The sequence below is a fragment of the Hypanus sabinus genome, unplaced genomic scaffold, assembly GCF_030144855.1.
Source record: "Hypanus sabinus isolate sHypSab1 unplaced genomic scaffold, sHypSab1.hap1 scaffold_895, whole genome shotgun sequence".
NCBI classification, from domain to species: domain Eukaryota; kingdom Metazoa; phylum Chordata; class Chondrichthyes; order Myliobatiformes; family Dasyatidae; genus Hypanus; species Hypanus sabinus.
In genome coordinates, this window is record NW_026781748.1 from 115,158 (window position 1) to 143,062 (window position 27,905).

A 27,905-nucleotide genomic window follows, 5' to 3' on the forward strand; every position below is an offset into this window, starting at 1 on the left:
GAGTAAGGGGAATTATGACGCTATCGGGCAGGAAATTGGAAGCTTAAATTGGAAACAGATGTTCTTAGATGTTACGTGAGAAATGTGGCGAACGTTCAGGGGATATTTGTGTGGAGTTCTGCATAGGTATGTTCCAATGAGACAAGGAAGTTATGGTAGGGTACAGGAATCGTGGTGTACAAAGGCTGTAATAAATATAGTCAAGAAGAAAAGAAAAGCTTACAAAAGGTTCAGAGAGCTAGGTAATGTTAGAGATCTAGAAGATTATAAGGCTAATAAGAAGGAGCTTAAGAATGAAATTAGGAGATCCAGAAGGGGCCATGAGAAGGCCTTGGCGGGCAGGATTAAGGAAAACCCCAAGGCATTCTACAAGTATGTGAAGAGCAAGAGGATAAGATGTGAGAGAATAGGACCAATCAAGTGTGACAGTGGAAAAGTGTGTATGGAACTGAAGGAGATAGCAGAGATACTTAATGAATACTTTACTTCAGTATTCACTATGGAAAAGGATCTTGGTGATTGTAGTGATGACTTGCAGCAGACTGAAAAGCTTGAGCATGTAGATATTAAGGAAGAGGATGTGCTGAAGATTTTTGAAAGCATCAAGTTGTAAGTCTCCAGGACCGGATGAAATGTACCCCCTGGCTACTGTGGGAGGCAAGGGAGGAGATTGCTGAGCCTCTGGCGATGATCTTTGCATCGTCAATGGGGACGGGAGAGGTTCCGAAGGATTGGAGGGTTGCGGATGTTGTTCCTTTATTCAAGAAAGGGAGTAGAGATAGCCCAGGAAATTATTGACCAGTGAGTCTTCAGTGGTTGGTAAGTTGATGGAGAAGATCCTAAGAGGAAGGATTTATGAACATTTGGAGAGGTATAATATGATTAGGAATAGTCAGCATGGCTTTGTCAAGGGCAGGTTATGCCTTACTAGCCTGATTGAATTTTTTGAGGATGTGACTAAACACATTGATGAAGGAAGAGCAATAGATGTAGCGTATATGGATTTCAGCAAGGCATTTGATAAGGCACCCCATCGAAGGCTTATTGAGAAAGTAAGGAGGCATAGAATCCAAGGGGACATTGCTTTGTGGATCCAGAACTGGCTTGTCCACAGAAGGCAAAGAGTGGTTGTAGACAGGTCATATTCTGCATGGAGGTCAGTCACCAGTGGAGTGCCTCAGGGATCTGTTCTGGGACCCTTACTCTTCGTGATTTTTATAAACGACCTGGATGAAGTGTAGGGATGGGTCAGTAAGTTTGCTGACGACACAAAGGTTGGAGGTGTTGTGGAAAGTGTGGAAGCTGTCAGGGATTACAGCTGGACATTGATAGGATGCAAAAGTGAGCTGAAGTGGCAGATGGCGTTCAACCCAGATAAGTGTGAAGTGGTTCATTTTGGTAGGTCAAATATGATGGCAGAATATACTATTAATGGTAAGACTCTTGGCAGTGTGGAGAATCAGAGGGATCTTGGGGTCCCAGTCCATAGGACGCTCAAAGCAGCTGCGCAGGTTGACTCTGTGGTTAAGAAGGCGTATGGTGTATTGGCCTTCATCAATCATGGAATTGAATTTAGGAGCCGAGAGGCAATGTTGCAGCTATAAAGGACCCTGGTCAGACCCTACTTGGAGCACTGTGCTCAGTTCTGGTCACCTCACTACAGGATGTGGAAACCATAGAAAGGGTGCAGAGGAGATTTACAAGGATGTTGCCTGGATTGGGGAGAATGCCTTATGAGAATAGGTTGAGTGAACTCGGCCTTTTCTCCTTGGAGCGAAGGAGGATGAGAGGTGACCTGATAGAGGTGTACAAGATAATGAGAGGCAATGATTGTGTGTATAGTCAGAGGTTTTTTCCCAGGGCTGAAATGGTTGCCACAAGTGGACACAGGTTTAAGGTGTTGGGGAGTAGGTACAGAGGGGATGTCAGGGGTAAGTTTTTCACTCAGAGTGGTGAGTGCGTGGAATGGGCTGCCGGCAATGGTGGTGGAAGCGGATATAATGAGGTCTTTTAAGAGACTTTTGGATAGGTACATGGAGCTTAGAAAAATAGATGGCTATGGGTAACCCTAGGTAATTTCAAAAATAAGTACATGTTTGGCACAGCATTGTGGGCCAAAGGGCCTGTATTGTGCTGTAGGTTTTCTATGTTTCACAGTGAAAAGTGGGACTCTGGGTAGTGTAGTAGAACAGAGGAACCTCGGGGTACCACGAGAAGATTCCCTGAGAATTGTGTCACAGATAGACAGGATGGTGATTTGACACACTGGCCTTCTTCAGTCTTTTATTGAGCGCAGGAGTTAGGAGCTTATCTTGCAGTTGTATAGTATGGTCTGCTGCACAGTGGCTGATGTAGGACCTGCGATATGATATTCAAAACAAGACCCAGGCCCCTATATCCCTTGGTGAAGGCATTCAAGGTATATTGGAGGTCTTCTTCAGAGTGTACTTGATGAAGTTCCATAAGGGTGCTGACCTTGAACCAATGCGGTTAAAAAGCCTGTTGTCCATTCTATACAGGGTTGTGATACACTGAGACTGTACTTGGACAGTGAGGTAAAGTATGCCAACAGTAAAGATTATAAATGGGGTGATTGCAACAATACACTCCTATTTGACTCCTTTCTTAATATGGAAGGGTTCTAATCCTGCACCACTATTGCTGAGTTCTGTGGCTGGCATATCATTATTCAGTAGCATCAGTATTCTTAAGTGCCTGTCTCGACAGCCGTGTCTTCATAATATTCGCCACAGAGCTTGATGGTCTACTGTATCAAACTGTTTTTACCTGTATGACAGTGGAAGGGTAATGTGGTGTATGTGGAGTACATGGACTAACTCCACCCGGGCAAGTGGGGAGTGTTCCATCACACTCCTGACCTGTAGACAGTGGAGAGGTAATGTGGTGGATGTGGAATACATGGACTAACTCCACCCGGGCAAGTGGGGAGTGTTCCATCACACTCCTGACCTGTAGACGGTGGAGAGGTAATGTGGTGGATGTGGAGTACATGGACTAACTCCACCCAGGCAAGTGGGGAGGGTTCCATCACACTCCTGACCTGTAGACGGTGGGGAGGTAATGTGGTGGATGTGGAGTACATGGACTAACTCCACCCGGGCAAGTGGGGAGTGTTCAATCACACAGCTGACCTGTAGACGGTGGAGAGGTAATGTGGTGGATGTGGAGTGTATGGACTATCTCCACCCGGGCAAGTGGGGAGTGTTCCATCACACAGCTGACCTGTAGACGGTGCAGAGGTAATGTGGTGGATGTGGAGTGTATGGACTAACTCCACCCAGGCAATTTGGGTGTGTTTAGTCATACCCTTGAAGGTGGAATCCTTGCAAATAAAAATTTTCAAGGTTGGTACCATATTTTATTTATTACAATATTTGTTATTTAGTGGTAGAATATTCCAGAAAAAAAAATTAAACATTATTCTTTCTCGAAAATAAAATCACCTTCGTTTCATGCAACTCTGTATTTGAACTTAAATTCATTAAAAAAAACATTTTAAAAACACGTTGGTTTAAACGTCGGCTAGTTTCCCACCAGTTACAAAAGCCTGATCTTACAATGTTAACATATTAAAACAGAAAGAGAGGGAGAGAGTTGCGTGCACACACATACACACAGTACACGTGTCTGCGCCCTCCCCTCTTGGACGTGTGACACATGGCAGACTTGCTGATGATGGATGCGCACACACGCAAACTGCCCACATTCACGGGAGAATGCAATTACTTCCACAGTAATAGGATGGATATTCCTACCCTCTCAGCCCCCTCCCTTCCCTCTGGGGGAAAATATTAATGACGGATTTGTTAGCAAGCTGCAATTTCACTTGGAGCATCCACCCCTCCGTCATTGCTCTCGAAACATCCCCAGAAATAATTTTGTTCAGTGAAATCCTTGCCCTCTCCACACTCTGCAATACGTTACAAAGAGCTCATATACACTATGGAGCTTCACATCTCCCAAAAGGGGAGGGGGGGGGGGGGAAAGAACCTGGCATCATTCAGGAACAAAATACTATTCTGGTAAATCAAAACCCCTGCCTTGATTTCTCTCTTTATTTTTAAAAAAGCACTCTCTCCAGAGACAGCTCCAATGCAAAATAAAACCTACCATGTAGAGAGAAGAGGGCAGGGGAGGGGGGAAAATGGCCTTATGGGAGGGTGAGGGATTACTAGAGTCACACCCCCGCCAACCCTTCAAAAAAGTCAAGGAATTAGTTGGAGGGCTGGTCAAATCCTTGGGCCGGTGTGTGTATGCGTTTTCCCTCCGCTCTTCGTTTGCTGACTCCAGCCCTTGCTGCCTTGAGTACCAACTGTGCAGAGCTGCCTCTTCGCAACCCTCCCACTCACCACCTGTTATTCGTACCTCATAAGGGGAAGAGGAGTGGAGGGGTAGCGGAAGAGCCCAGCACCCCTCTCCCACACACACGGTCCCAGGAGGTATAGGCGAGGGAGGGGAAAGATAACAGAGAAAAGGAAAAGAGAGGGAGAGACGGCTCTGACCACTCATTATCTTTCCCTCAAAGAACAAAAAAAAATACGTATATAATACTGTACTGATGGTAGAAAAAAAGTAGTCCTTCATGTGGCCTGGGAGGGTCCAGCGCTGGGTGATGTCCCCCGGAAGTCCCTTGGCGGACACACAGGCCCCCGCCAGCTGGAGACTGAAAGCCCCACCCCTCTCCCCACACCCCATCTCCCTCCCTCTGGCTCTGCACTGAGAGAAGCTGGGGTACGCGGGCGGGGTGGGTTGGGCGCGCCTCCCAAGAGGCGCTGAGGGCCACGGTTACGCCAAGGGGTCCGCCAGCTCGTCGTCGCCGGCCGCGGACAGGAGTTCCTTCTTCTCATCCGTGCTGGTCAGGGAGTTGCGGCTACTGTGGGCCCCCATGTAGAGCGTGGCATAGACAGGGTTGGTGAAGTTGGTGGGCTGCGGGGAGAGAGAGAGAGAGAGAGAGAGAGAGAGGGATGGAGTAGGTAAATCACTGTCACGTTGGCAGAAAGGAGTTCCCCCCAACCCCTGTCTACTACCCCCACTGATGCACCAAAGAAAGCATCCTATCCAGATACATCATGGTTTGGTACGGCAACTTCTCTGCCTGTGACTGCAGCAAACAGTTGTTCTACCTCAATGAATTGATCTGTGTGGATGGCATGTAAAACAAGTTTCTCAGTGCATGTCACAATGATACACCAATTGACCGTGTACTGAGCGGTCAGTGAGAAACTTCCCATGTCCTCCATACAGATCATTTAAGCTTATCAGTACATAAAGGTAGTACAAGGGATCATAGAACAGGACAGCGCAGTACAGAACAAATGTTGTGTCGACCTTTTAAAATCAATTTAACCTTTCCCTTCTACGTAAGTGACACTGGAGAGGTAGTAATGGGGGACAAAGAAATGGCAGATGAACTTACTAAGTATTTTGCATTAGTCCTCTCTGTGCAAGACATGAGCGGTGTGCCAGAAGTTTGAGTGTCGGCGGGCAAAAATGAGTATAATTCCGTCAATGGATGTTGTTTACTTGGATCTTCAGAAGGCCTTTAAGAAGGTGCCGCACATGAGGCTGCTAACAAGAGTCCATGGTACTACAGGAAAGATACTAGCATGGATAGAAGATTGGCTCTTGGGCAGGAGGCAGAGTGGGAACAATAGGAGCCTTTTCTGGTTGGCTGTTGGTGAGTAGTGGTATTCCACAGGGATCTGTGTTGGGAACGCTTCTTTTCATGTTATATGTCAATGATTTGGATGATGAAATTGATGGCTTTGTGGCCAAGTTTGCAGCTGATACAGAGATAGGTGGAGAGGTAGGTAGACAAAAAGTCTGCAGAAGGACTCAGGCAGATTGGGAAAATGGGCAAAGAAGTAGCAGGTGGAATATAGTGTCGGAAAGTGTATGATCATGCACTTTGGTAGAAGGAACAAAAGCATAAAACTATTATCTAAACGGGGAGAACATTTCAAAATCCCAGGTGCAAAGCGATTTGGAACTCCTCATACAAGATTCCCTAAAGATTAATTTGCAGGTTGAATCGGTGGTGAGGAAGGCAAATGCAATGTTAGCATTCATTTTGAGAGGACCAGAATATAAAAGCAAGGATGTAATGCTGAAGCTTTAAAAATACATTGGTGAGGTCTCACTTGGAGTATTGAGAGCAGTTTTGGGCCCCTTTTCTGAGAAAGGATGTGTTGACACTGCAAAGGGTTCAAAGGAGGTTCACAAAAATTTTTCTGGGAAAGAAAGGCTTATCATATGAGGAGCGTTTGATGGCTCTGAGACTGTACTTGCTGGATCTTAGAAAAATGAGGTGGGGATCTCATTGAAACCTACTGAATGTTGAAAGGCTTCGACAGAGTGGATGGGTGTGAAAGGTTAGAGAGAAGGCAGGAGAATGGGGTTGAGAAGGAAATGGATCAGCCATGACCAATGGCGGAGGAGACTCAATGAGCTGAATGGCCTAATTCTGCTCTTATGTCTTATGACCCTGTTTTTATATCATTTAAATATCCTTAAGTATCTGCCTTTCCCACAAGCCCTGGCAGCACATTCCATGTACCCAACACACTCTGTTTAAAAAAAACCTCTGGCATCTCCTCCATTCTTTTCTCCAATCACCATAAAATTATGCCTCCCTCGTATTACCCATTCGACCTGTAGGAAAAAGGTGTTGGCTGTTCACTCAATCAATGGCTCTTATCATTTTGTACACCTCTATCAAGTCACCTCTCATCCTCCATTACTTCAAGGAGAAAAAAACTAGCATGCTCAATCTTTCCTCATGCTCTCTAATCCAGACAGCATCCTGGTAAATCTCCTCTACGCTGCCTCTAAAGCTTCCACATCCTTACTATATTGAGGCAACTAGAACTGAACACAATACTCCAAGTGTGGTCTAACTATGGCTTTCTAGAGCTGCAACATTACCTCATGGCTCTTGAACTCAATCCCCCGACTAATGAAGACCAACACATTGTGCACCTTCTTAACCAGCCCATCAACTTGTACGGTAACTTTGAGGATCTATGGACGTGGACCCCAAGATCCCTCTGTTCCTGCACACTGCTCGGAATCCTCTCATTGACCCTGAACTCTGCCTTCAGGTTTGACCTTCCAAAGTGAATCACTTCACACTTTTCTGGGTTGAACTCCATTAGCCAATTTTCAGCCCAACTCTGTGTCCTGTCAATGTCCCTTTGTAACATTCAACAATCTTCGACACTATCCATAATATAATATAAATAATATTATATTGTTGGTGTATTTCTTACTAAACTCTTCTCGGGCTTCCAGCCGGGTTCAGGTATAGATTTTAACTGACGTTTCGATGACAAACTCTGCCATCTTTTAGTCTTGCACTGTAGTGCTGCCATAAAGCAACAAATTTCACAACATATCAGTGATAATAAACCTGATTCTGATTCTGTGGAACATGGAATAGTACAGGCCCTGCAGCCCACAACACTGTGCTGACTGATATAAACCAACTCTACAGTCAATCTCAAATGGCAAATCTCTGCCATTTCTTAAGCCCAGCTCTGCATCCTGTGAGTGTCCCATTGTAACCTACAACAACATTCTTCTATACCAGGTGTTCCCACCCTCTTTTTGTGGCATGGAGCCTTACCATTAAACAGGGGATCTGTGGGCCCCATGATTTCATCAATCTTCATGATATCTGCAAACTTACAAACCCACACTTACACTTCCTCATCCAAGTCATTTATAAAAATCACAAAGAGCAGAGTCCCAATATAGATTCCCATGGATCACCACTGTTCATGACCTCCAGCAGAATACACTCCATCTACAACCACCCTCTGCCTTCTATGGGCAAACCAATTCAGAATCCACACAGTTGAGTTTCCCTGGATTCCACGCCTCCTGACTCTCTGAATAAGCCTACCCTGGGAAACCTTATCAAATGCCTCACTAAAATCCATAACCGAACGCAGAATAAAGTGTTACAGATACAGGAAAAGTATCATACAGGCAGACAATGAGGAGCAAAGTAGACTGTGAGATGAAGAGGTCCAGCTTTTTGCATTATATGGATGATTTTCAACACCAAGATGATGAACCTGCCCTTGCCACCACCAACACAGCATGATGCTCCCTCCTCACCGCCCCCCCCACAACACGACGCTCCCGCCTCACCATCCCTCCCACAGCACGGCAATCCCTCCTCACCGCCCCTCCCACAGTGTGGCGCTCCCTCCTCACCCTCCCTCCCACAGCACAGCGCTCCCTCATCACTGCCCTTCCCACAGCACGTCGCCCCCTCCTCACCGCCCCTCCCACAGCACGGCGCTCCCTCCTCCCTCCACCTCCCACAGCATGGCGCTCTCTCCTCACCGCCCCTCCCACAGCACGGCGCTCCCTCCTCACAGTCCCTCCCACAGTGCAGAGAGTAGAAGAACAGCAAAGACAGTGGATTGGACACAAGAGAGATGACAGATGCTGGGATCTAAACCAGACACAAAAGACACTGAATGAACCAGCAAGTCAAGTAGCATCTATGGTGGTAAATGAACAGTTGATGTTTGAAGGCTCTTAAACAGAAACCTTGGCCGTCCATTTCCCTCCATAGATGCTGCCTGACCCAATGAATAAAGAGAGAGATGACAAGGGAGAGAGAGGAAAGAGTGAGTGCACAATCTTTGAGAAGTTTGGATGGGAGGGGTATGCTCCAGGTGCAGGTTGAAGGGACGATGTTTGACTCTGAGCTGTACTGCAGTGTTCTATGACTCTATGAAAGGAAGCGGGAGAGGGAGTGTGCGAGTCTGCTAGGGAGAGTAAGTGAGGATGAGGGAGGGAAAGTAAATGTAAAGGGTGAAGCAGAGAAGGAGTAGTAGGGGAAAGTGAGTGTGGAAGGGGAGGGCAGGGAGAGAATGGCTGAAAATAAGGGGGGGGAGGGGAGAGGGTGTGAGAGAAAGGGTGAGGGTGGAGAGAAGTGTAAGAGGGTTTGGAGGAGGGAGAGGGGCAGGGGAGGGGATGAGGGGGAAGGGGGCAAGAATGGAAGGGGAAGAGAGGGTGGAGAGGGGGTGACAGCGTGGAAGTGGTGAGCGTGGAGTAGGGATGAGGAAGAAGGAAAGGGAGGTAGCGGCAAGGAGAGGTGGGAGATGGTTGTACAGATAAGGAGGAGGGGGAAGGGGGAGAGGGGTGAGGGGAGGAGGTAGAGAGAGAGAAAGAGAAAGAAAAAACTCGGACATTACCTTATCAGGATCAAGGTTGAAGTCTGAGTCTAGCAGTTCTCCAGCCCCATCATCGGGTTCTGCCTCGTACATGTTGTAGGTGGGATTTCCGATCTCCACGTTCATCATCCCATTGGTCATTCGCTGGTGCTGGAACCCCTTCGCCCTGACAGACACACAGTTATCAAACACACAGCCTGGCCTCACACCCCAACACCACAGGACTGTGAGGAGGGGCAGGGAGAAGATACTGAGCAGTAAACGAGTTCAAATGGAGCAGAATCGGGATCCCAGTGGGTTCAAATGGAGCGGGAATCAGTGTCCCAAGGGATTTAAAGGGAGCATGGCGTCCTGGTGGGTTTTAAAGGAAGGGAGAAACAGCGTCCCCGTGGGTTTAAGGGAGTGGGAAAAGGGGTCTCCATGGGTTTTAATGAAGCTGGAAAAGGTTTCCTGGTGGGTTTGAAGGGAGCAAAAAAATAAGATCTCACTGGATTTATAGGATGGGGGAAATGGAGTCCTGGGTAGGGTTAAAGATAGTGGGAACTGGGGTGCTGGGGGGGGGGGGTTTAAAGAGAGTGGGAACTGGGGTGCTGGGGGGGTTTAAAGGAAGCAGGAAATGGGGCCCCCAGTGAGTTAAAAGGAGTGCAAAACTCTCTTTTATCTGACCGAAAGTCATGCACACTTCTTCTTCCCTAACTACGCGACGTGGGGTGGTGGTGAGGTGTGGAGTGGGAGGTAACAATGGTTGGGATGGTATCAAATACACTGTCTGCATTTGGAATAGGACTGAATTGGCTGACACTTACCCTTGAGAACGTTTCCTGTACCAATACACACCAATAATCACCAGCAGGATGAGTAAGAGGAGGAGGATGATTATCGGGATGATGATTGAGGTGGTTTCTGGAAGAGAGAGCAAGAGGGTTGGGGGTGGGGAGAATGTTGTTAGTGAGGCGACCTCTCCTTCAAGTTCCACAACCAACAACATTTGGAATATCACACCACAGGAGAAAAACATGTGATAAGTTCTATTCCCTGTACACTCACAACTGTGTGGCCAGATTCTCCTCTAACCTCATCTACAGTTTTGCAGATGATACCACAGTAGTGGGCTGTGTCTCAAATATCACTGAGTCAGAGTACAGGGAGAAGATAGAGAGCTTAGTGACATGGTGTCATGACATATAACCTCTCCTTCAACAGCAGAACAAAGGAGCTGTCTACATCAGTGGTGTTGAGGTTGAGAGCTTCAAGTTCTTGAGAGTGAACAACACCAATAGCCTGTCCTGGATCAACATGGTGAACTTTCTTGGCCATGACATCAACTACAATTCCACTTCCTCAGGAAGTTGAGGAAATCTGGCATGTGCCCACTGACATTCACCTATTTTTATTGAAGCACCACAGGAAGCATCCTCTCCAAATGCATCACAGCTTGGTTTGGCATCTGCTTTGTCTGAGGCCACAAGAAACCACAGACTTGTGGACACAGCTCAGCACGTCACAGAATCAGCCTCCCCTCCATGGAATCTGTCTACACATAGAAAGATTTAAAAGGGACCTGAGGGGGCAACTTTTATGCAGAGTATCAAGTATCTGGAATGAGCTGCCAGAGGAAGTGGTTGAGGTAGGTACAATAGTATAATTTAAGAAGCACTTGGACAGGTACATGGTGGGGAGGTGCTTGGAGAGATATTGGCTGAACACAGGGAATTGGAATTAGCTGGGTAGGCAATGTGGTCAGCATGGGACTGGCTGGGCCAAAGGGCAGGTATCTCTGCTCTATTAATCTGTAAAACAATTTAAGCCAGTCAACCCAATCTCTTTTGTGCACAGCCCTGTCATTCTAGGGATTAATGTGATAAACCTTTGCTGCACCCTTTCAAGTTAGTTATATGGATTTTTGACACTGATCAACAGAAAAGATTCTTTCACGTCAAAGTGACAAAAAATTTCTACGAATTGGTCTAAATTTATCACAATTATTAAATAAAATAGTAATTTATTTAAGTCAGTATTTAGAAGATGCACCTTTGGCAGCAATTACAGTCTTGAGTCTGTGTGGATAGGTCTCGATCAACTTTGCACATATGGACACAGCAAATTTTCCCCATTCTTCCTTACAAAATTTCTCAAGCTCTGTCAGATCACATGGGGATCGTGAGTGAACAGCTCTTTCCAAGTCCAGCCACAAATTCTCAATTTGATTGAGGTCTGGACTCTGACTTGGCCACTCCAAGGACATTAACATTGTTGTTTTTTAAGCCACTCCTGTGTGGTTTTGTCTTTATGCTTGGGGCCATTGTCTTGCTGGAAAACAAATCTTCTCCCAAGTTGCAGCTCTCTTGCAGATGCAGCAGGTTTTCCTCCAAGATTTCCCTGTATTTTGCTACATTCATTTTACCCTCGACCTTCACAAGCCTTCTCAGGCCTGCTGCAGTGAAGCATCCCCACAGCACGATGCAGCTACCACCAGGCTTCACACTAGGGACTGTGTGTGTTTTTGATGATGTGCGGTGTTTGGCTTCATCAAGCATAGCTTTTAGTCTGATGGCCAAAAAGCTCATTTTGGTTTCATCAGACCATAGAACCTTCTTCCAGCTGACTTCAGGTTCTCCCACATACCTTCTGGCAAATCTAGCTGATAACAGACTTAACTGTACTCCAAGGTATATTCAGTGACTTGTAAGTTTTCTTGTATCCATCTCCTGGCCTGTGCTTTTCAATAAACTTTTTGTGGAGTTGCTTGGAGTGTTCTTTTATCTTCGTGGTGTAGTTTTTGCCAGGAAACTGACTCACCAGCAGCTGGACCTTATTCTTCTTCTGAAGCTGGTGGTAGGTAGTTGGTAGTCCAACTTGAAGGTGCATTACCACCACCAACTGGACTGGAGGGTGGTGTAGAGTTGGGAAATAAAACCCCTAGTAGCTCCTTATCAAATGAAAACTAAATTACCACAAAAAGCCCTATAGATTTTAAATAATGAAAGACAATATTGTGAATTAAAGTCATTTCCATAACTTAAAAGTTTATAAATGTAAAATATCAACCCCCATCAAAGCTAGAAGTGCAGCCTGCATTTGCCTTCTTTCAACCTTGTATGCCTCACATTGTAAAAGAATGTGTTCAGCTGTTTCATAATGACAAAACCTACGCACCCCAGAGTGATGTTTTCCAACAAGATCAAAGGAATAATTAAGCATAGTATGCCTAATTCTAAGTTGAGTCAATGTAGTTACTTCCTTTCTCGTCTTACCCCCTTTACAGAATACATAATCCCACAAGTCCTGCCATAATCCCCAAATTCTTAGCCCCACCAACCCCTTAGCTTCAGATTTACCAAGTGTAAAGTCCATATCCACAGATGAACTTTTAACAGCTTTTTTGGCCAAACAATCAACTTGGTCATTCCCCTCAACACCTCTGTATGCAGGGACCCATAGAAGGAGAAATTTAGACCAATTCTTTGAATGTGAAGTAAAGTTTGAAGAACTTTCAACAGTAAATCGGACCTGCTGCTAGAATGACCTGTTTTAAGACTAGTCTAAACCAAAACAAGAAACTAAACAAATCATAACTTTGCAAAGACAGATTTCCTCCATCCACTTCAAGTACAAAAACAGCCACTCCGACATTCCCAGTTAAATTATCTTTTGATTCATCAGTAAAAATAGTTAACATATCACAATAATTTTCCTTAACATACTAATGAACCAACAGACTCTCAGGCATATCAGGATCCTTAGATTTCATTAAATCACACAACCTAAAATCAACAAAAGCCATTGGAAAAAAACCATGGTGGGGTTACTGAAAAAGCTACAGTGGGACAAATTACATAATCCAACAAACCCATATTCCTAGTGTGATGAGAACCCAGCCACCCAAAACTGAAAACATTCTTCTTGTGATGTTCCCAACAGTCTTCCAACACACTTTTAACAGGGTGATCATTTCTCTGCCCCCTCAAATTAATTCAGTGTGTTAACATCAACTTCAGCCTCCACAACTGTAAGGATAATTGTCCCATTTCAACCTGTAAAGCTGAATCAGGGGACGACCTTACTGCACCAAGTGCTTGTATTGCATCCAAATATTTAAAATTTGAAGATGGAACTGATCCATAAGCCACACAGCCATAATCAAGTACCGATCTAATTAAACAAATATAAATGGTCAACAGCGATTTTCGTGTAGCACCCCAAGAATACCCACACATACACCCAAGGATAATTAATGCTGCTTTACATTTGTCAATTATCTTACCAATATGGTGCTTCCATGTCAGCTTATTATCCAGCTACATGCCAAGAAATCTTACCACTGACACTTCAAGTGTTTGACTATATAATTTCAAATTAAGTGCATGTCTTTTGATCCTCTTTGTAAACCATGTAACTTGTGTTTTAGCTGCTGAAAGCTTAAAACCCCATCTATTTGCCCACTGTTCAACCTTATTAATTGCTAATTGCATCCCATATACAGTTAAATTGAAATTTCTACCTCTGATCCATAAAACTCCATCACTTGCAAAAAGTGATTTACCCACCCTAGTACCTATTTCAGAGAAAATATCATTAAATCATAATATTAAACAATAAAGGGCTTAAAAGACTACCTTGTGGAGTCCCATTCTCTATGTCAAAGAAGCCCTAATGTACCTTTCCTACCCTTACCTGTATAGACCATACAAATAAAAAACTTTGAAAAAAATTTATATGGCATTCCTCTCACTTCTAATTTCCATAATCAGAAGACATATGCTTTTTCTATATCAAAAAATACTGCTATTGTCACTTTTTCATTTACCTGTGCTTTCCTAGTATCATCTCCCAGACAAAACTGAATCCAATATCATTCTATACTTCCAAAATCTGCTGATAAAATGCTATATCACCTCTTTTTTCCAAAATATAATTCAACCGTTCTTTTACCATACATTCCATAAGTTTGCACAAATGGGATGTTAATGAAGAATCTGACAGGGGTTTTCTAGGTGTTAAGAGTAGGCACTACTACTGCCATTTTCCACGCGGAGGGAAGATGGCCTAAATTCCAAATATGATTCAAAAATTTTAATATTATCACAAGAGAGTTGTCGGCCATATGCTTAAACATACGATAACATACACCATCCTTTCCTGGAGCCTTCTAACTTGTACTGTTAATAGCTTATGAATTGCAGCAAATGACCGAGCCAGTAATTCATCCTTCTCTATTTCAGTAACAATCGTATTATCTTCTTTAATCAATACTGGAATTTTATTAGACCTATAATTTCTCAATGACATCCCACTCACTCACTCCAGCCAGAATGTTCGAAGCTAAAGTTAAATCTATGGCAGTTTGAGAACTATTATAAACATTAAACCTCTTCTACTACAAGTGCCTCACATACTTCATTTACATCCACAACTCTATGTCCTATCCCTTTCCTTACAAAACTTCAACACCACTCCTTCTACCAAATAATCTATCACACCTAATTACAATATAATCCTGCAAGGAAAATCTTAAATGTGACAACAACCAGGTTTCCTAAATACATATATCAGGTGGATGCAATAAATCAGACATAGCACTTCCTAAAGTCTTGACCATTAGAAATCAGGCTTCTCGCATTCCACTGCAATATTCTTATGCCCATTATGTACCTTCACAAGGAGACTGAAATACAGATACCCCACCCATCAGAGCTTCATTTAAAGTTTCCAACATAACACCTGTTATATCAAGATACTTTTCAGCAGATTTCACAATAATTTTAATTTTCTCAGTATGACTACTTGCAGTACAATTCACATCACAAACTTCATTTCATCAACTAGTAAAAAATATCTTTAGAAAGAGGACTATGATGCTGACATAGCCTTAGACTTCACATTCTGTTCTCTGACTGGCAATACTTTATCAACGTTCAGTTTAACCTTTTGCAAGGCCTCTGCATAAGAGATACCTAACTCTAATTTAACCTTCTGAACTTCAGCTGCCTTCTTAAGCTGCACTATGTTCCCCTCCACAACTACAATTAAACTTTATTGCCTTCACAATCTTCAAACTTATGTTGTCCACCATACTTACTACATCTTAATTTCCCATGATATACTGCCACAATATGCCCAAACCTCTGACATCTGTAACATCTAAGAGGATGTGGAATATAACTAACATACCCCAAACTATATCAGGGAGCTTTACTTCATCAAAACATATCAATACAGATAAACTATCCATTCTTTCCCATTTCTGACTACTTCCAATCTTTCTAGCCTTAACCTTGCCTCCCAATAAATGAGATTTAACCTCTTCTATTGAAATCTCCACCGGAACACCTCTAACATCTCTATTTTCATTAGGCAACATAGATAAACAAGAGAAAATCTACAGATGCTGGAAATCCAAGCAACAACACAAAATGCCGGAGGAACTCAGTAAACCAGGCAGCATCTATGGAATAAAGTTCAGCCAACATTTCGGGCCCAGACTCTTTGGCAACATAGGTACTATCTTTTTGCCAAGTAAAGTCTTCAATCATAATGCCTTCTTACATTGCTTTTTATTCTTACAAATGATTAATACCTTCTCTCCTCTTAAAGTACGAGCACAATCTTTATTCTCTATGATCGATTTTAACTCTGTAGTTAATTTAATGGGATTGATAGCAGCAATTCCGGGTCAAATTTAATCAATACCTTGAAATCTTCTTTCCTTTTTTTTTAAAATATCCAGCCCTTACTCTTCATCACATGGAATCATTCCAATATTATTCTCTCTTTTCTCATTTTCCAGATCCAGATTCAACTTCATTCCAACCCCCTCCCGCCAACTCGACCTCACCCGAACCCCCCATTTCCAGATCCTCCCCCCTGAACCTGCACTATTTCCCAACATCCCCACACCACTCACTGCCAGCATCATCAACCACCACACTCCTCACACACAAACCAGCAGTTCCATTCCGAGCCGAGTGCTGGCCGACCATCCAGACACAGGTGTATTTTCACTGCAATCAATTGACTGCACACAAGTGATCTCAATTTAACTAATTATGTGACTTCCAAAACCAATTGGCTGCGCCAGTGATGATTTGGTGTCTCATATTAAGGGTGGGGGTGGGAAGAATACTTATATCAATTATTTTGCATTTTATTTTGTAATTAATTTAGATCATTTTGTAGATCTGTTTTCACTTTGACACAAGTCTTTTTCTGTTGATCAGTATCAAAAAAGCCAAATTAAATCCACTGTGATTCAATGTTGTAAAACAACAAAACATGAAAACTTCCCGGGGGGGTGAATACATTTTATGGGCACTGCATGTACAGTCAGATAACAGAACACTTGAACTTGATTGTAAAAATTGTTTATGTTTCCTTGTGAATGTTGTGTTTCTGATGCTCTCTCCCTGTGATGCTGCTGTAGGTTAGTTTTTCATTGCACCTGTACACCCATGGACCTGTGCAGGTGACAATAAACAACTTCAACGACTATATTCTTTCTTAGTTTCACGTGTGGTCTGATCAGAACTCAGAATAATTAGTAAAATATTGTTGTTCTTCACCACCTTCCATACATCTCTGCTGGATTAGGGTGAAAGATGTTAGGAGATGAAGACCTCAGAACAGGCACTGGTCTAATCGGCAGCAGTGATTGCTACCTCTTTTGAGATCTCCATCACCCTGTCAGAGAGAACATAGAACAATACAGCACAGTACAGGCCCTTCAGCTCACAATGTTGCGCCAACCTTTAAACCCTCCTCCCATATATCCCCCCACCTTAAATTCCTCCATATACCTGTCTAGTAGTCAGGTAGTACAGAAAGGTCACCCTGTTGTAGGAAAGCTGTTAAACTGTTATGAGTACAGAAAAGATTTACGAGGATGTTGACAGGATGAGAGAGCCTGGGTTTTAGGGGAGGTTAGCCAGACTAGGTCTTTATTTTCTTGGAACATAACAAAATGAGAGGCAACCATAAAGTCAAGAGTGGTCACAGTGTTTCTGTACTGAGGTGGTGATCAGGGTTGTGCCGGTTGGTTCAGGAACCGAATGTTTGAAGGGAAGTAGCTGTTCCTGAACCTGGTGGTGTGGGACTCCAGGCTTCTGTACCTCCTGCCCGATGGGAGCTGTGACAAGATGGCATGGCCCGGATGGTGGGGATAGAAGCCAGAATAAGGTGGAGGAAGAAATGGGAGGAGTACAAACTGGCAGGTGATAGGTGAGATTAGACGAGGGGGAAAGGGGATGTATGGGATTAAAGTAAGAAGGTGAGAGCAGGTGAGGAGGGGAACTAGAATGGGGAATGGAAAAAAGAAGGGTGGTAGAGGAGCGGTTTAATATGTCTGACATACATATGTCGTAAAATTATTTGTTTAATGGCAGCAGTACAAGAGGGGAAGAAGAAGCAACCATAGAGGTTGTCCTCTCTATCCATGTCTCTTAACATCTTGTACACCTCTGTCAAGTCACCTCTCATCCTCCTCTCTCCAAAGAGGAAATCTCCAACTCTCTCAACCTATCCTCATAAGACATGCTCTGTAATCCAGGCAACATCCTGGTAAATCTCTTCTGCACCCTCTTTCGAGCATCCTCCAAGAATGATTTTGAGGGACATGGGCAAATGGGGCTAGTTTAGGTGGATATCTTCTGTTTGGCATGGTCCTGTTTCCCTCCCATGTGACCCTGTGACTGTGTTGTAATGCAAAATTGGTGATATAAATCATATGCAGGATGGGATACCATGGCACTGTGATGATGTATATAAAAAACGAGCACAGAGTGCAGGAACAGACCCTACGGCTCCTGACACTGTGCCAACAAACTTACATAGTGAGCAGCAGGGATCTGAGGAGTGTGGTGGAACAAAGGGATCTGGGAATACAGATCCATAATTCCTTGAAAGTGGTGTCACATGTAGATAGGGTCATAAAGGGGGCTTTTGGAACAATGTTCTTTAAAATCAGGGCATTGAGTACAAGAGTTGGGATGTTATATAGAAGTTGTATAAGACATTAGTGAGGCCTAATTTGGAGTTTTGTGTGCAGTTCTGGTCACCTACCTACAGGAAGGTTGTCAATAAGATTGAAAGAGTGCAGAGAAAATTTACAAGGATGTTGCCGGGACTTGAGGACCTGAGTTATAGGGAAAGATTGATTAGGTTAGGACTTTATTCCCTGGAGCACAGGAGAGTGAGGGAAGATCTATAAAAAATTATGAGGGGTATAGACAGAGTGAATACACGCAGGCCTTTGTCCCTCAGGTTGGGTGAGACTAGAACTAGAGTTTAGGGTGAAAGGTGAAATATTTAAGGAGAATCTGAGGGGAAACCTCTTCACTCAGAGGATGACAAGAGTGTGGAATGAGCTGCCAGTGGAAGTGGCAAATGAGGGTTCAGTTTAACATTTAACAGAAGTTTAGATAGGTACATGGAAGGGATATGGTCTGGGTGCAGGTCCATGGGACTTGAGTGTGGAGACTGGGCTGGCATGAACTGGATAGTCTAAAAGGCCCTTTTCCTGTGCTGCAGTGCTCTTTGGACATATGAAGAGCCCCTCCCCTCCTGTCTGATTGCACATCCATATCCCTCCGCATGGGGTGAAGGGATATGGGGAACATACTTGAACCCACTGCAGAATCACTCTCCCGCTGTTCACACCGAGATCCAGTCCAGCCTGCAACGCACCTGCAGGGAAACAGAAAGGGATAGGATTAACCCAACAGAGATCCTCAAACGCCACCCCCTCTGCCCTGCCTCCCCACTCCCAGAGACTCACCGACAGGAGGGCAGGTCCGACCGCTGGTCGATCTCACAGTCTCCATTGTTCCGGCAATAATCCTCACAGGTGAGGCAGCTGGGAGCCACCTTACCATTGGTGCAGCTGAAATCCAGGGATGTGGTGGGGGGGGGGGGGGGGGAAAGTAAGGCAAAAGTCAGTGTGGCACATCCCACTGAGGCAGCAGAAACATTCCTCCTTTCCCACTCTGCGCTGCCCCTACCCCACTGATCCTTACTGTTGTCAGAAGATCAGATCTGAGGAGGTAGGAAAGGGGAGAGAGTGGGAGGGAGGGAAGAGGGACAGGGTGGGAGAAGGAAGCAGATGAGGAGAGAGTGAGGAAGGTGGAAGGGAGGAGAGGAAGATTATGGAGGGTCAGGTATGGAGGTGATGGGGAGAGGGGAGGACAAGAAGGGGGAGGGAGGGTGGGGACGTAGGGTGAGAAAGTGGAGAGATGGGGGAAGAGGGAGAGGGAGAATGAGGAGAGAGAGGAGTGAAAGTATGGGAAGAGAGGAGTGAAAGTATGGGAAGAGAGGGAGGGAAGTGAGAGAGTGAGGAAGAGAAGGGGAAGGGTTGAGAGAAGGGGAGAAAGAGGTAAGGAAAGAGTGTGAGAGAGAGAAGGGGAGGGTGAAGGTAGCAACAAAGGATCTCTGTCTTGGTGATACCATTGCTGGTGCAGAAACCTCTACGTTGACAGAATCAGTGTCTCTACCACCCCCTCAGGCAGTGTTCCCAGTTCCAGCCCTCTTCCTCGGGGGAAAGATCCCCCTTGAAGCCCCTCTAAACCTCCTCCTCCTCACCTCTACCTTACACCCACTTGTTCCCCATTTGCTGATTTGCTCACAATCTCTTGCAAACAGCAGCAAGTTCTTCTGCCTCACTGCTGTTTATCTCCTAGAATTACAGAACAGTACATCACAGGAACAGGCCCCTCGGCCCTTAATGTTGTGCCAAACCAATTAACTTAAAGACTCCTAATTAATCTAATCCTTTCTGCCCACCCATAAGTCTCTTAAATGCCTCTACCATCACCCTGTCAGCACATTCCAGGCCACCCCTCTCTGTGTAAAAAGACTTGCCCCGCTCTCACATTAAATGCATGCGCTCTGGTATTAGAAATTTGCAAACTGAGGAGAAGGATACCAGATCATATTCTCATCATTTTTTAAAAACCTCTCTCAGATCTCCCCTCAGCCTCTCCAGAGAAAACCACCCAAGTTTGTCCAACCTCTCCTTGTAGCTCACGCCCTCTAATCCAGGCAGCATCCTGGTAAACAGCCTCTGCTCCCTCTCCAAAGCCCCCACACCCTTCCTGTAACGGGGAGACCAGAAATGCACACAATACTCCAAATGCATCCTGACCAGAGTTTTATACAGCTGCAACATGACTGCCCAGCTCTTGAACCTCTATCACATCTTCACACAGCATGTGCCGCTCAGAAGAAAACAAGCCAGGTTTCCCCAATTTCTCCTTATAGCTCATGCCCTCTAATCCAGGTAAAACTCCTCTAAGCTTCCACACCCTCCTTGAAACGGGGTGACTGGAGCTACACACACTATGGCCACAGAGGCCTGACCAAAGTTTTATAAAGCCACAAAATAACATCCCAGTCCTTGGAGTCAATGACCTGGCTTATAAAGGCAGTGAGTTTCCAATGCACAGACTTACTTGCAGATGACAGCACCACTGCTTTGAACTGTACAGGGACCTCCTTTGCATCGATCACACTTGTCGATCTCACACCGTATTCCCTCATACCTGGATGGGCACACGCACTCCTTGGTTTCTAACTCAGTCAGGCGACACTTGCCCAAGTGTAAGCAGTAGTCAGTGCACTTCCCTGTGGGAATAGAGGAAGAAGAGGTGGGTGTGGGAAAGACCAGGTACATAGAGGAAGGGGTGGAGAAGAGGAGGAGGGAGGTGAGGGAGGGAGGGAGACAGTCCACGCACATAGAGAGGAGTGTGGGAGAAGGGGAGTCAGAGAGGGAGGAGGAGAGCAAAAGTGAGATAGAGAGCAATACAGAGATAACATCCATACCTGGACAGGTGACTAATCCTGACAGTACTGTCACACAGTGACAGGAAACACTTACTGTATTATGATAAATACCCACCCTCTTCTCTTTGTCTCAGACACAAAGGGACAGGAGACACCTACTGTATTAAAATAAACACCTACCCCCTTCTCTCTCACACACATAAATGGGCAGGAGACTCCTACTGTACAGGCAGTCTCCAGGTTATGAACGAGTTCTGTCCCTGAGTCCGTCTTTAAGTCAGATTTGTACGAAAGTCGGCACAAGTACACCCGGTATTATTTAGCGTCAGTTAGTCAAACGTTTGTCTTAGTGTATAGTATATACTTTACCTTTTTATGTACATAAAACACTTAAGAAACATACGTATTCTAATAATTAAACCACTGCATTGCTTAGTAATAATTGTAGCTTTCATCGGGGAAGGGCCTTTCACATGCTCCATTATTCTCACTTCATCTTTTAAAATTGTTCCGATCATTGACCAACTGTAGCCTAATGCTTTTCCAATGACCGATGACGTTTCACCTCTTTCCAAACGCTTTATGATTTCCACTTTATTTTCAATCGCGATCGCTTCCCATCAGTGGAACAGAAACACTGTGGGTGGCAGGTCCCAAACCCAAGGACCACCACACAGAATTCCCCGGGTCCTAAACTGAGACAGGTTAAATGGGACAAGTGGGGGCTGCGCTGGGTTTGGGTATTTGATCCTCCACAATATTCTGCTTGGGAATTTAAAATGGAGGTGGCAGTGTTTTTTTTACGAGGTCCTGTTGTGAGCTCGACATCAACCTGGCACGGATGGAGAGTGCACCCGGGAGTGGTGTCACTGGATCGAACTCAGAAACCTCCGTTCTCGAGCCTGGCGCTGATCTCACTGTGCCACCAGCTGAACGGAAGGGGGGGGGGGGGGGGGGGTTAGGGTGAATTTTGCTAAGAAAAATCTAAGCCAAATACAAAGTTACACACTCAACACAGTGTCAACGGCAATGACTTAAAATGTCGGACAGCATTGCGACCCAACTTAAAATGGTGAACAGTGTCATGATCTGACTTTAAAAGGCAGATGGCGTTCTCCTTCCTCGGTTCGTAAGTACGAGTTGTTTGTTAGTCGAACGTTCGTAACTCGGGGACTACCTGTATTAAAATAAACACCTAACCCCTTCTCTCTCTCTCACACACACACACACACAAAGAAATGGACAGGAGACACGTACTGTATTAAAATAAATACCAACTCCCTTCTCTCTCTCACACACACACACACAGACAAATTGATAGGAGATACAGTCAGCCCTTCTTATCCGTGAATCGAGAAAACCCGGAAGTGCTCTTCCAGCACTTGTTGTTCGAGCATGTACAGACTTTTTTTCTTGTCATTACTCCCTAAACAATGCAGTATAACCAGCATTTTACATAGCATTTACCTTGTATTAGGTATTATAAGCAATCTAGAGATGATTTAAAGTATATGGGAGGATGTGCATGGGTTATCATCGATCGGGATCGAGAAAAATCAGAAGTTCTCTTACTAAGTAAGTCACAGCAGGTACATCCGGTATTATTTAGTGTCAGTTAGTCAAACATTTGTCTTTAGTATACATTTTACCTTTCTGTGCATATAAAACACTTAAGAACATATTTTTCAATGCCGGGCTCGGGAACATGCCGGGTTGATGTGGAGGATCAAAACCCCAAAACCCAATAATTAAACCACTGCGTTGCTTAGTAATAATTGTAGCTCTCATCGGGGCAGAGCCTTTCTCACTTTATCCTTTAAAATTGTTCTGATCGTTGACCGACGTAGCCTAACGCTTTTACAATGACCGATGGCGTTTCACCTCTTTCCGATCGCTTTATTATTTCCACTTTATTTTCAATCGTGATCATGATTATTTTTGTGAACAGAAACAGTGCGGATTCAGAGTTCCGCCGCCGGGTCCTGATGTCCACTGCACTGAGACAAGTTAAATAAGGTCTGGGGTTCCTCCGGGTCCAAAGGTCCACCGCATTGAGACAGGTTGAATAAGGGACTTGAGCATCCATGTTTTTTGGTATCCGCGAGGGGTCCCGGAACCAATCCCTCGTGGTTAAGGAGGGCCGACTGTACTGACTGTATTAAAATAAACACCAAACCTCCTCTCGCTCTCCCTCACACACTCCTGGACAGGAGACACCCACTTTATGAAAATAAACACCTATTCCCTTTCTTTCTTCTTTCTTTATCAATCTCTTTATTAGTTAAATAAAAAAGTACATATAGTCGGCCCTCCTTATCCGCGGGGGATTGGTTCCGGGACCCCTCATGGATACCAAAAAACGTGGATGCTCATGTCCCATATTCAACCTGTCTCAATGCGGTGGACCTTTGGACCTGGTGCCGCAGCTCTGAATCTGCAGTGTTTCTGTTCACAAAAATAATCACAATCAAAAATAAAGTGGAAATAATAAAGCAATCAGAAAGAGGTGAAACACCATGGGTCATTGGAAAAGCATTAGGCTATGTTGGTCAACGATTGGAACAATTTTAAAGGATAAAGTGAGAAAGGCCCTGCCACAAGGAAAGCTACAATTATTACTAAGCAACACAGTGGTTTAGTTATTGGGTTTTGGGTTTTTGATCCTCCACATCAACACGGCACAGATGGATAGTGCAGTTGATAGCGGTCTGTCACTGGATCGAACTCAGGAACTTCCGTTCCTGAGCCCAGCGCTGAAACATATGTTCTTAAGCATTTTATACACATAGAAAGGTAAAATATATACTATATACTAAGACAAACGTTTGACTAACTGACGCTAAATAATACCAGATGTACCTGCTCCGACTTACTTAGTAAGAGAACTCCCAATTTTTTTCGATCCTGATCCACGATAACCCAGGCACATCCTCCTGTATACTTTAAATCATCTCTAGATTACTTATAATACCCAATACAATGTAAATGATATATAAAATGGTGGTTATACTGCATTGTTTAGGGAATAATGACAAGAAAAAAAGTCTGTACATGCTCGAACAACAAGTGCTGGAAGAGCACTTCCAGGTTTTCTCGATTCGCGTTTGGTTGAATTTGTGGATGCGGAACTCGCAGATAAGGAGGGCCGACCGTATATATAAACAAGAGGAGAATTATCTCAAAAATATATATCAATAACAATTCAAATAAAAAGAAAAATAAACATCACGATCATACATAGAATTAATCTAATAGTATATAATAAAAAGGATAATTGAATCTCCTGATATCCATAACAGGAAGAAAAAAGATAAAGGAACTTTTATAATTGAAATGTACATTGAAAAAACCCCAAAAAGCAACAAAAAAGAAAAAGAAAACAAACTGGGAAGCTCATCTTGAGTAACAGCACAAAAAAATGAAAACCTTCAAATGGACAGGAGATACCGACTGTATTAAAATAAACACCTATCCCCTTCTCTCTCTCACACACACAAATGAACAGAAGATACCGACATTATTAAAATAAACACCTACCCCCTTCTCTCTCTCTCACACACACACACACACACACGGACAGGAGACACCTACTGCCTTAAAATAAACACCTACCCCCTTCTCTCTCTCACACACATAAATGAACAGGAGACATCTACTGTATTAAAATAAACACCTACCCCCTTCTCACTCTCACACACACACACACATACGGACAGGAGATACTGACTGTATTAAAATAAACACCTACCCCCTTCTCTCTCTCACACACACACACACGGACAGGAGACACCTACTGTATTAAAATAAACACCTACCCCCTTCTCTCTCTCACAGACAGACGGATGACTCTTACTGTTCTGACACCTCCTTCCCTCAATCATACTGACCGATAGGAGATACCTACTGTATTGATAACCCCTCTCTCACACACAGACCACATCTATTGTTCTGATACCCCTTTCCCTCACATTTCCCTGAACCCCCCCCCCCGACACACACACGACACCTACTGTACTGACACCGCTCCCCATCAATCCCTGGTGGACACCGACAGTTGGGCTGGTTCCCCGAGTTGACGTTACATGAGGCTCCATTCCTGCAGTAGCCATCACACACCATCTGCCGACAGTCTGGGCCCGTGTATCCATTTGGACACCGACACGTTGGCATTCCTGGTGGAAAGGAAAGTGGTCTCATTAGCGGGGGTTGGTGGGGGTGATAACAGACAGACTCACCACTCCCAACTCCAACCCTCAACACACCAAACGAGGGCGATAAAGAAGGCAGACAGACAGTGTGTATGTGTATGTCTGTCGGGAAGTGTGTATGTGTGTGTATCTGTTGGGAAGTGTGTGTGTTTGTGTGTCAGGAAGTGTGTATCTGTGTGTCTGATAGGAAATGTGTACGTGCATGTGTGCTCAGTGATAGAACACAAAAAAAATCAGATGTACAACTAAGAAACATTAAAAAATAGTAGAAATACTGGAGTCTTGATGATCATGATGAAGTCTGCTGGAGAGAGACATTTATACACATGTTGTCCTCCATAATTCAGAGAGATTGAAGGATAAGGGTACAGCATGAAAAAACATGAGAGGAGCACTTGGAACTAAAAATTAACCCCGACCAGGAGAAAACAGCACCTGATATTTCTGAGAGAGAACATGCATTAGTGTCCAAAAACCCCTCTGGCACCCTGCTTGGCCTGGCCTGGCCTGACACGCACCTGAGGGGGAGGCAGTGCATGTGCCCCCGTTCTGACAGTATTCCCGGCACTGGTCAGTCTCACACTTCTCACCGGTATAGCGGGGCTGGCATTTGCACTTGGGCTGATTCCGCTCATTCAGGAAACAGCTGCCTCCATTCAGGCAGCGCAGGGTGCAGGAGCTGACAGTTGGGGCTGTAGAGAGATAAACACACTTGAGAGGTTGGTACCACCATTACAACCCTCTCAGTGGCAGAAAACCTCACCGGCTCAACACCCCTCCAAGTGCCAGTAACCCCCTCTGCACCCCTCCCAGGGTCAGTAACCCCATCTACACACCTCCCAGTGTTAGTAACCCCCTCTACACCCCTCCCAGTGTTAGTAACCCCGTCTACACCCCTCCCAGAGTTAGTAACCTCCTCTACACCCCTCCCAGGGTCAGTAACCCCCTCTACACCCCACCCAGGGTCAGTAACCCCCTCTACACCACACCCAGTGTTATAACCTCCTCTACATCCTTCCCAGGGTCAGTAACATCCTCTACACCCCACCCAGTGTCAGTAACCCCCACTACAACCCTCCCAGTGTCAGTAACCCCCTCTACACCACTCCCAGTGTCAGCAACCTCCTCTAGACCCCTCCTAGTGTCACTAACCTCCTCTACACCCCTCCCAGGGTCAGTAACCACCACTACACCCCTCCCAGTATCAGTAACCCCCTCTACACACCTCCTAGTGTCAGTAACCTACTGAATAACCCTCCCAGGGTCAGTAACCCTCGCTACACGCCTCCCAGTGTCAGTAACCCCTCTACACCCCTGCCAGTGTCAGTAACCTCCTCTACACCCCTCCCAGGGTCAGTAACCTCCTCTATACCCCTCCCAGGGTCAGTAAACCCCTCTACACACCTCACAATGTCAGTAACCTCCTCTACACCCCTCCCAGGGTCAGTAACCCCCTCTACACCACTCCCAGTGTCAGCAACCTACACAATACCCCTCCCAGGGTCAGTAACCCCCACTACACCCCTCTCAGGGTCAGAAATCCCCTCCAGCTCTACACCCCACCCAGGGTCAGTAACCACCTCTACACCCCTCCCAGGGTCAGTAACCCCCACTACAGACCTCCCAGTGTCAGTAACCTCCTCTAAACCCCTCCCAGGGTCAGTAACCCCCTCTACACCCCTCTCAGGGTCAGTAACCTCCTCCACACCACTCCCAGTGTTAGTAAACTCCTCAACACCCCTCCCAGGGTCAGTAACCCCCACTACACCCCTCCCAGGGTCAGTAACCTCCTCCACACCACTCCCAGTATCAGTAACCTCCTCTACATCCTTCCCAGGGTCAGTAACATCCTCTACACCCCACCCAGGGTCAGTAACCTCCTCTACACCCCACCCAGGGTCAGTAACCCCCACTACAACCCTCCCAGGGTCAGTAACATCCTCTACACCCCACCCAGGGTCAGTAACCTCCTCGAGACCCCACCCAGGGTCAGTAACCCCCACTACAACCCTCCCAGTGTCAGTAACGACCTCTACACCCCTCCCAGGGTCAGTAACCCCCTCTACACCCCTCCCAGTGTCAGCAACCTCCTCTAGACCCCTCCTAGTGTCAGTAACATCCTCAATACCCCTCCCAGGGTCAGTAACCCCCTCTACACCCCTCTCAGGGTCAGTAACCCCCTCTACACCCCTCTCAGGGTCAGTAACCCCCTCTACACCACTCCCAGTGTCAGCAACCTCCTCTAGACCCCTCCTAGTGTCACTAACCTCCTCTACACCCCTCCCAGGGTCAGTAACCACCACTACACCCCTCCCAGTATCAGTAACCCCCTCTACACACCTCCTAGTGTCAGTAACCTACTCAATAACCCTCCCAGGGTCAGTAACCCCCGCTACACGCATCCCAGTGTCAGTAACCCCTCTACACCCCTGCCAGTGTCAGTAATCTCCTCTACACCCCTCACAGTGTCAGTAACCTCCTCTACACCCCTCCCAGAACCAGTAACCTCCTCTACACCCCAACCAGTGTCAGTAACCTCCTCTACACACTTCCCAGTGTCAGCAACCTCCTCTACACCCCTCCCAGGGTCAGTAAACCCCACTACACCCCTGCCAGGGTCAGTAACCCCCTCTACACCCCACCCAGGGTCAGTAACCACCACTACACCCCTCCCAGTATCAGTAACCCCCTCTACACACCTCCTAGTGTCAGTAAC

General features: G+C 45.4%; 1 protein-coding gene across 1 annotated transcript; it reads right to left on the reverse strand.

Moving 5' to 3' along the window:
* Positions 1-3,365: 3,365 nt before the first annotated feature.
* Positions 3,366-27,591, reverse strand: LOC132390438 (low-density lipoprotein receptor-related protein 1-like). Its single transcript, XM_059963051.1, has 9 exons — positions 27,586-27,591; positions 25,708-25,900; positions 24,992-25,153; positions 20,651-20,822; positions 18,982-19,086; positions 18,826-18,890; positions 10,019-10,115; positions 9,234-9,378; positions 3,366-4,947 (listed from the first exon to the last, which is right to left on the reverse strand). Exons 1-9 carry the CDS (start codon positions 27,589-27,591, stop codon positions 4,807-4,809), a joined length of 1,086 nt encoding a protein of 361 aa, XP_059819034.1. The 3' UTR covers positions 3,366-4,806.
* Between the last annotated feature and the right edge of the window lie 314 nt (positions 27,592-27,905).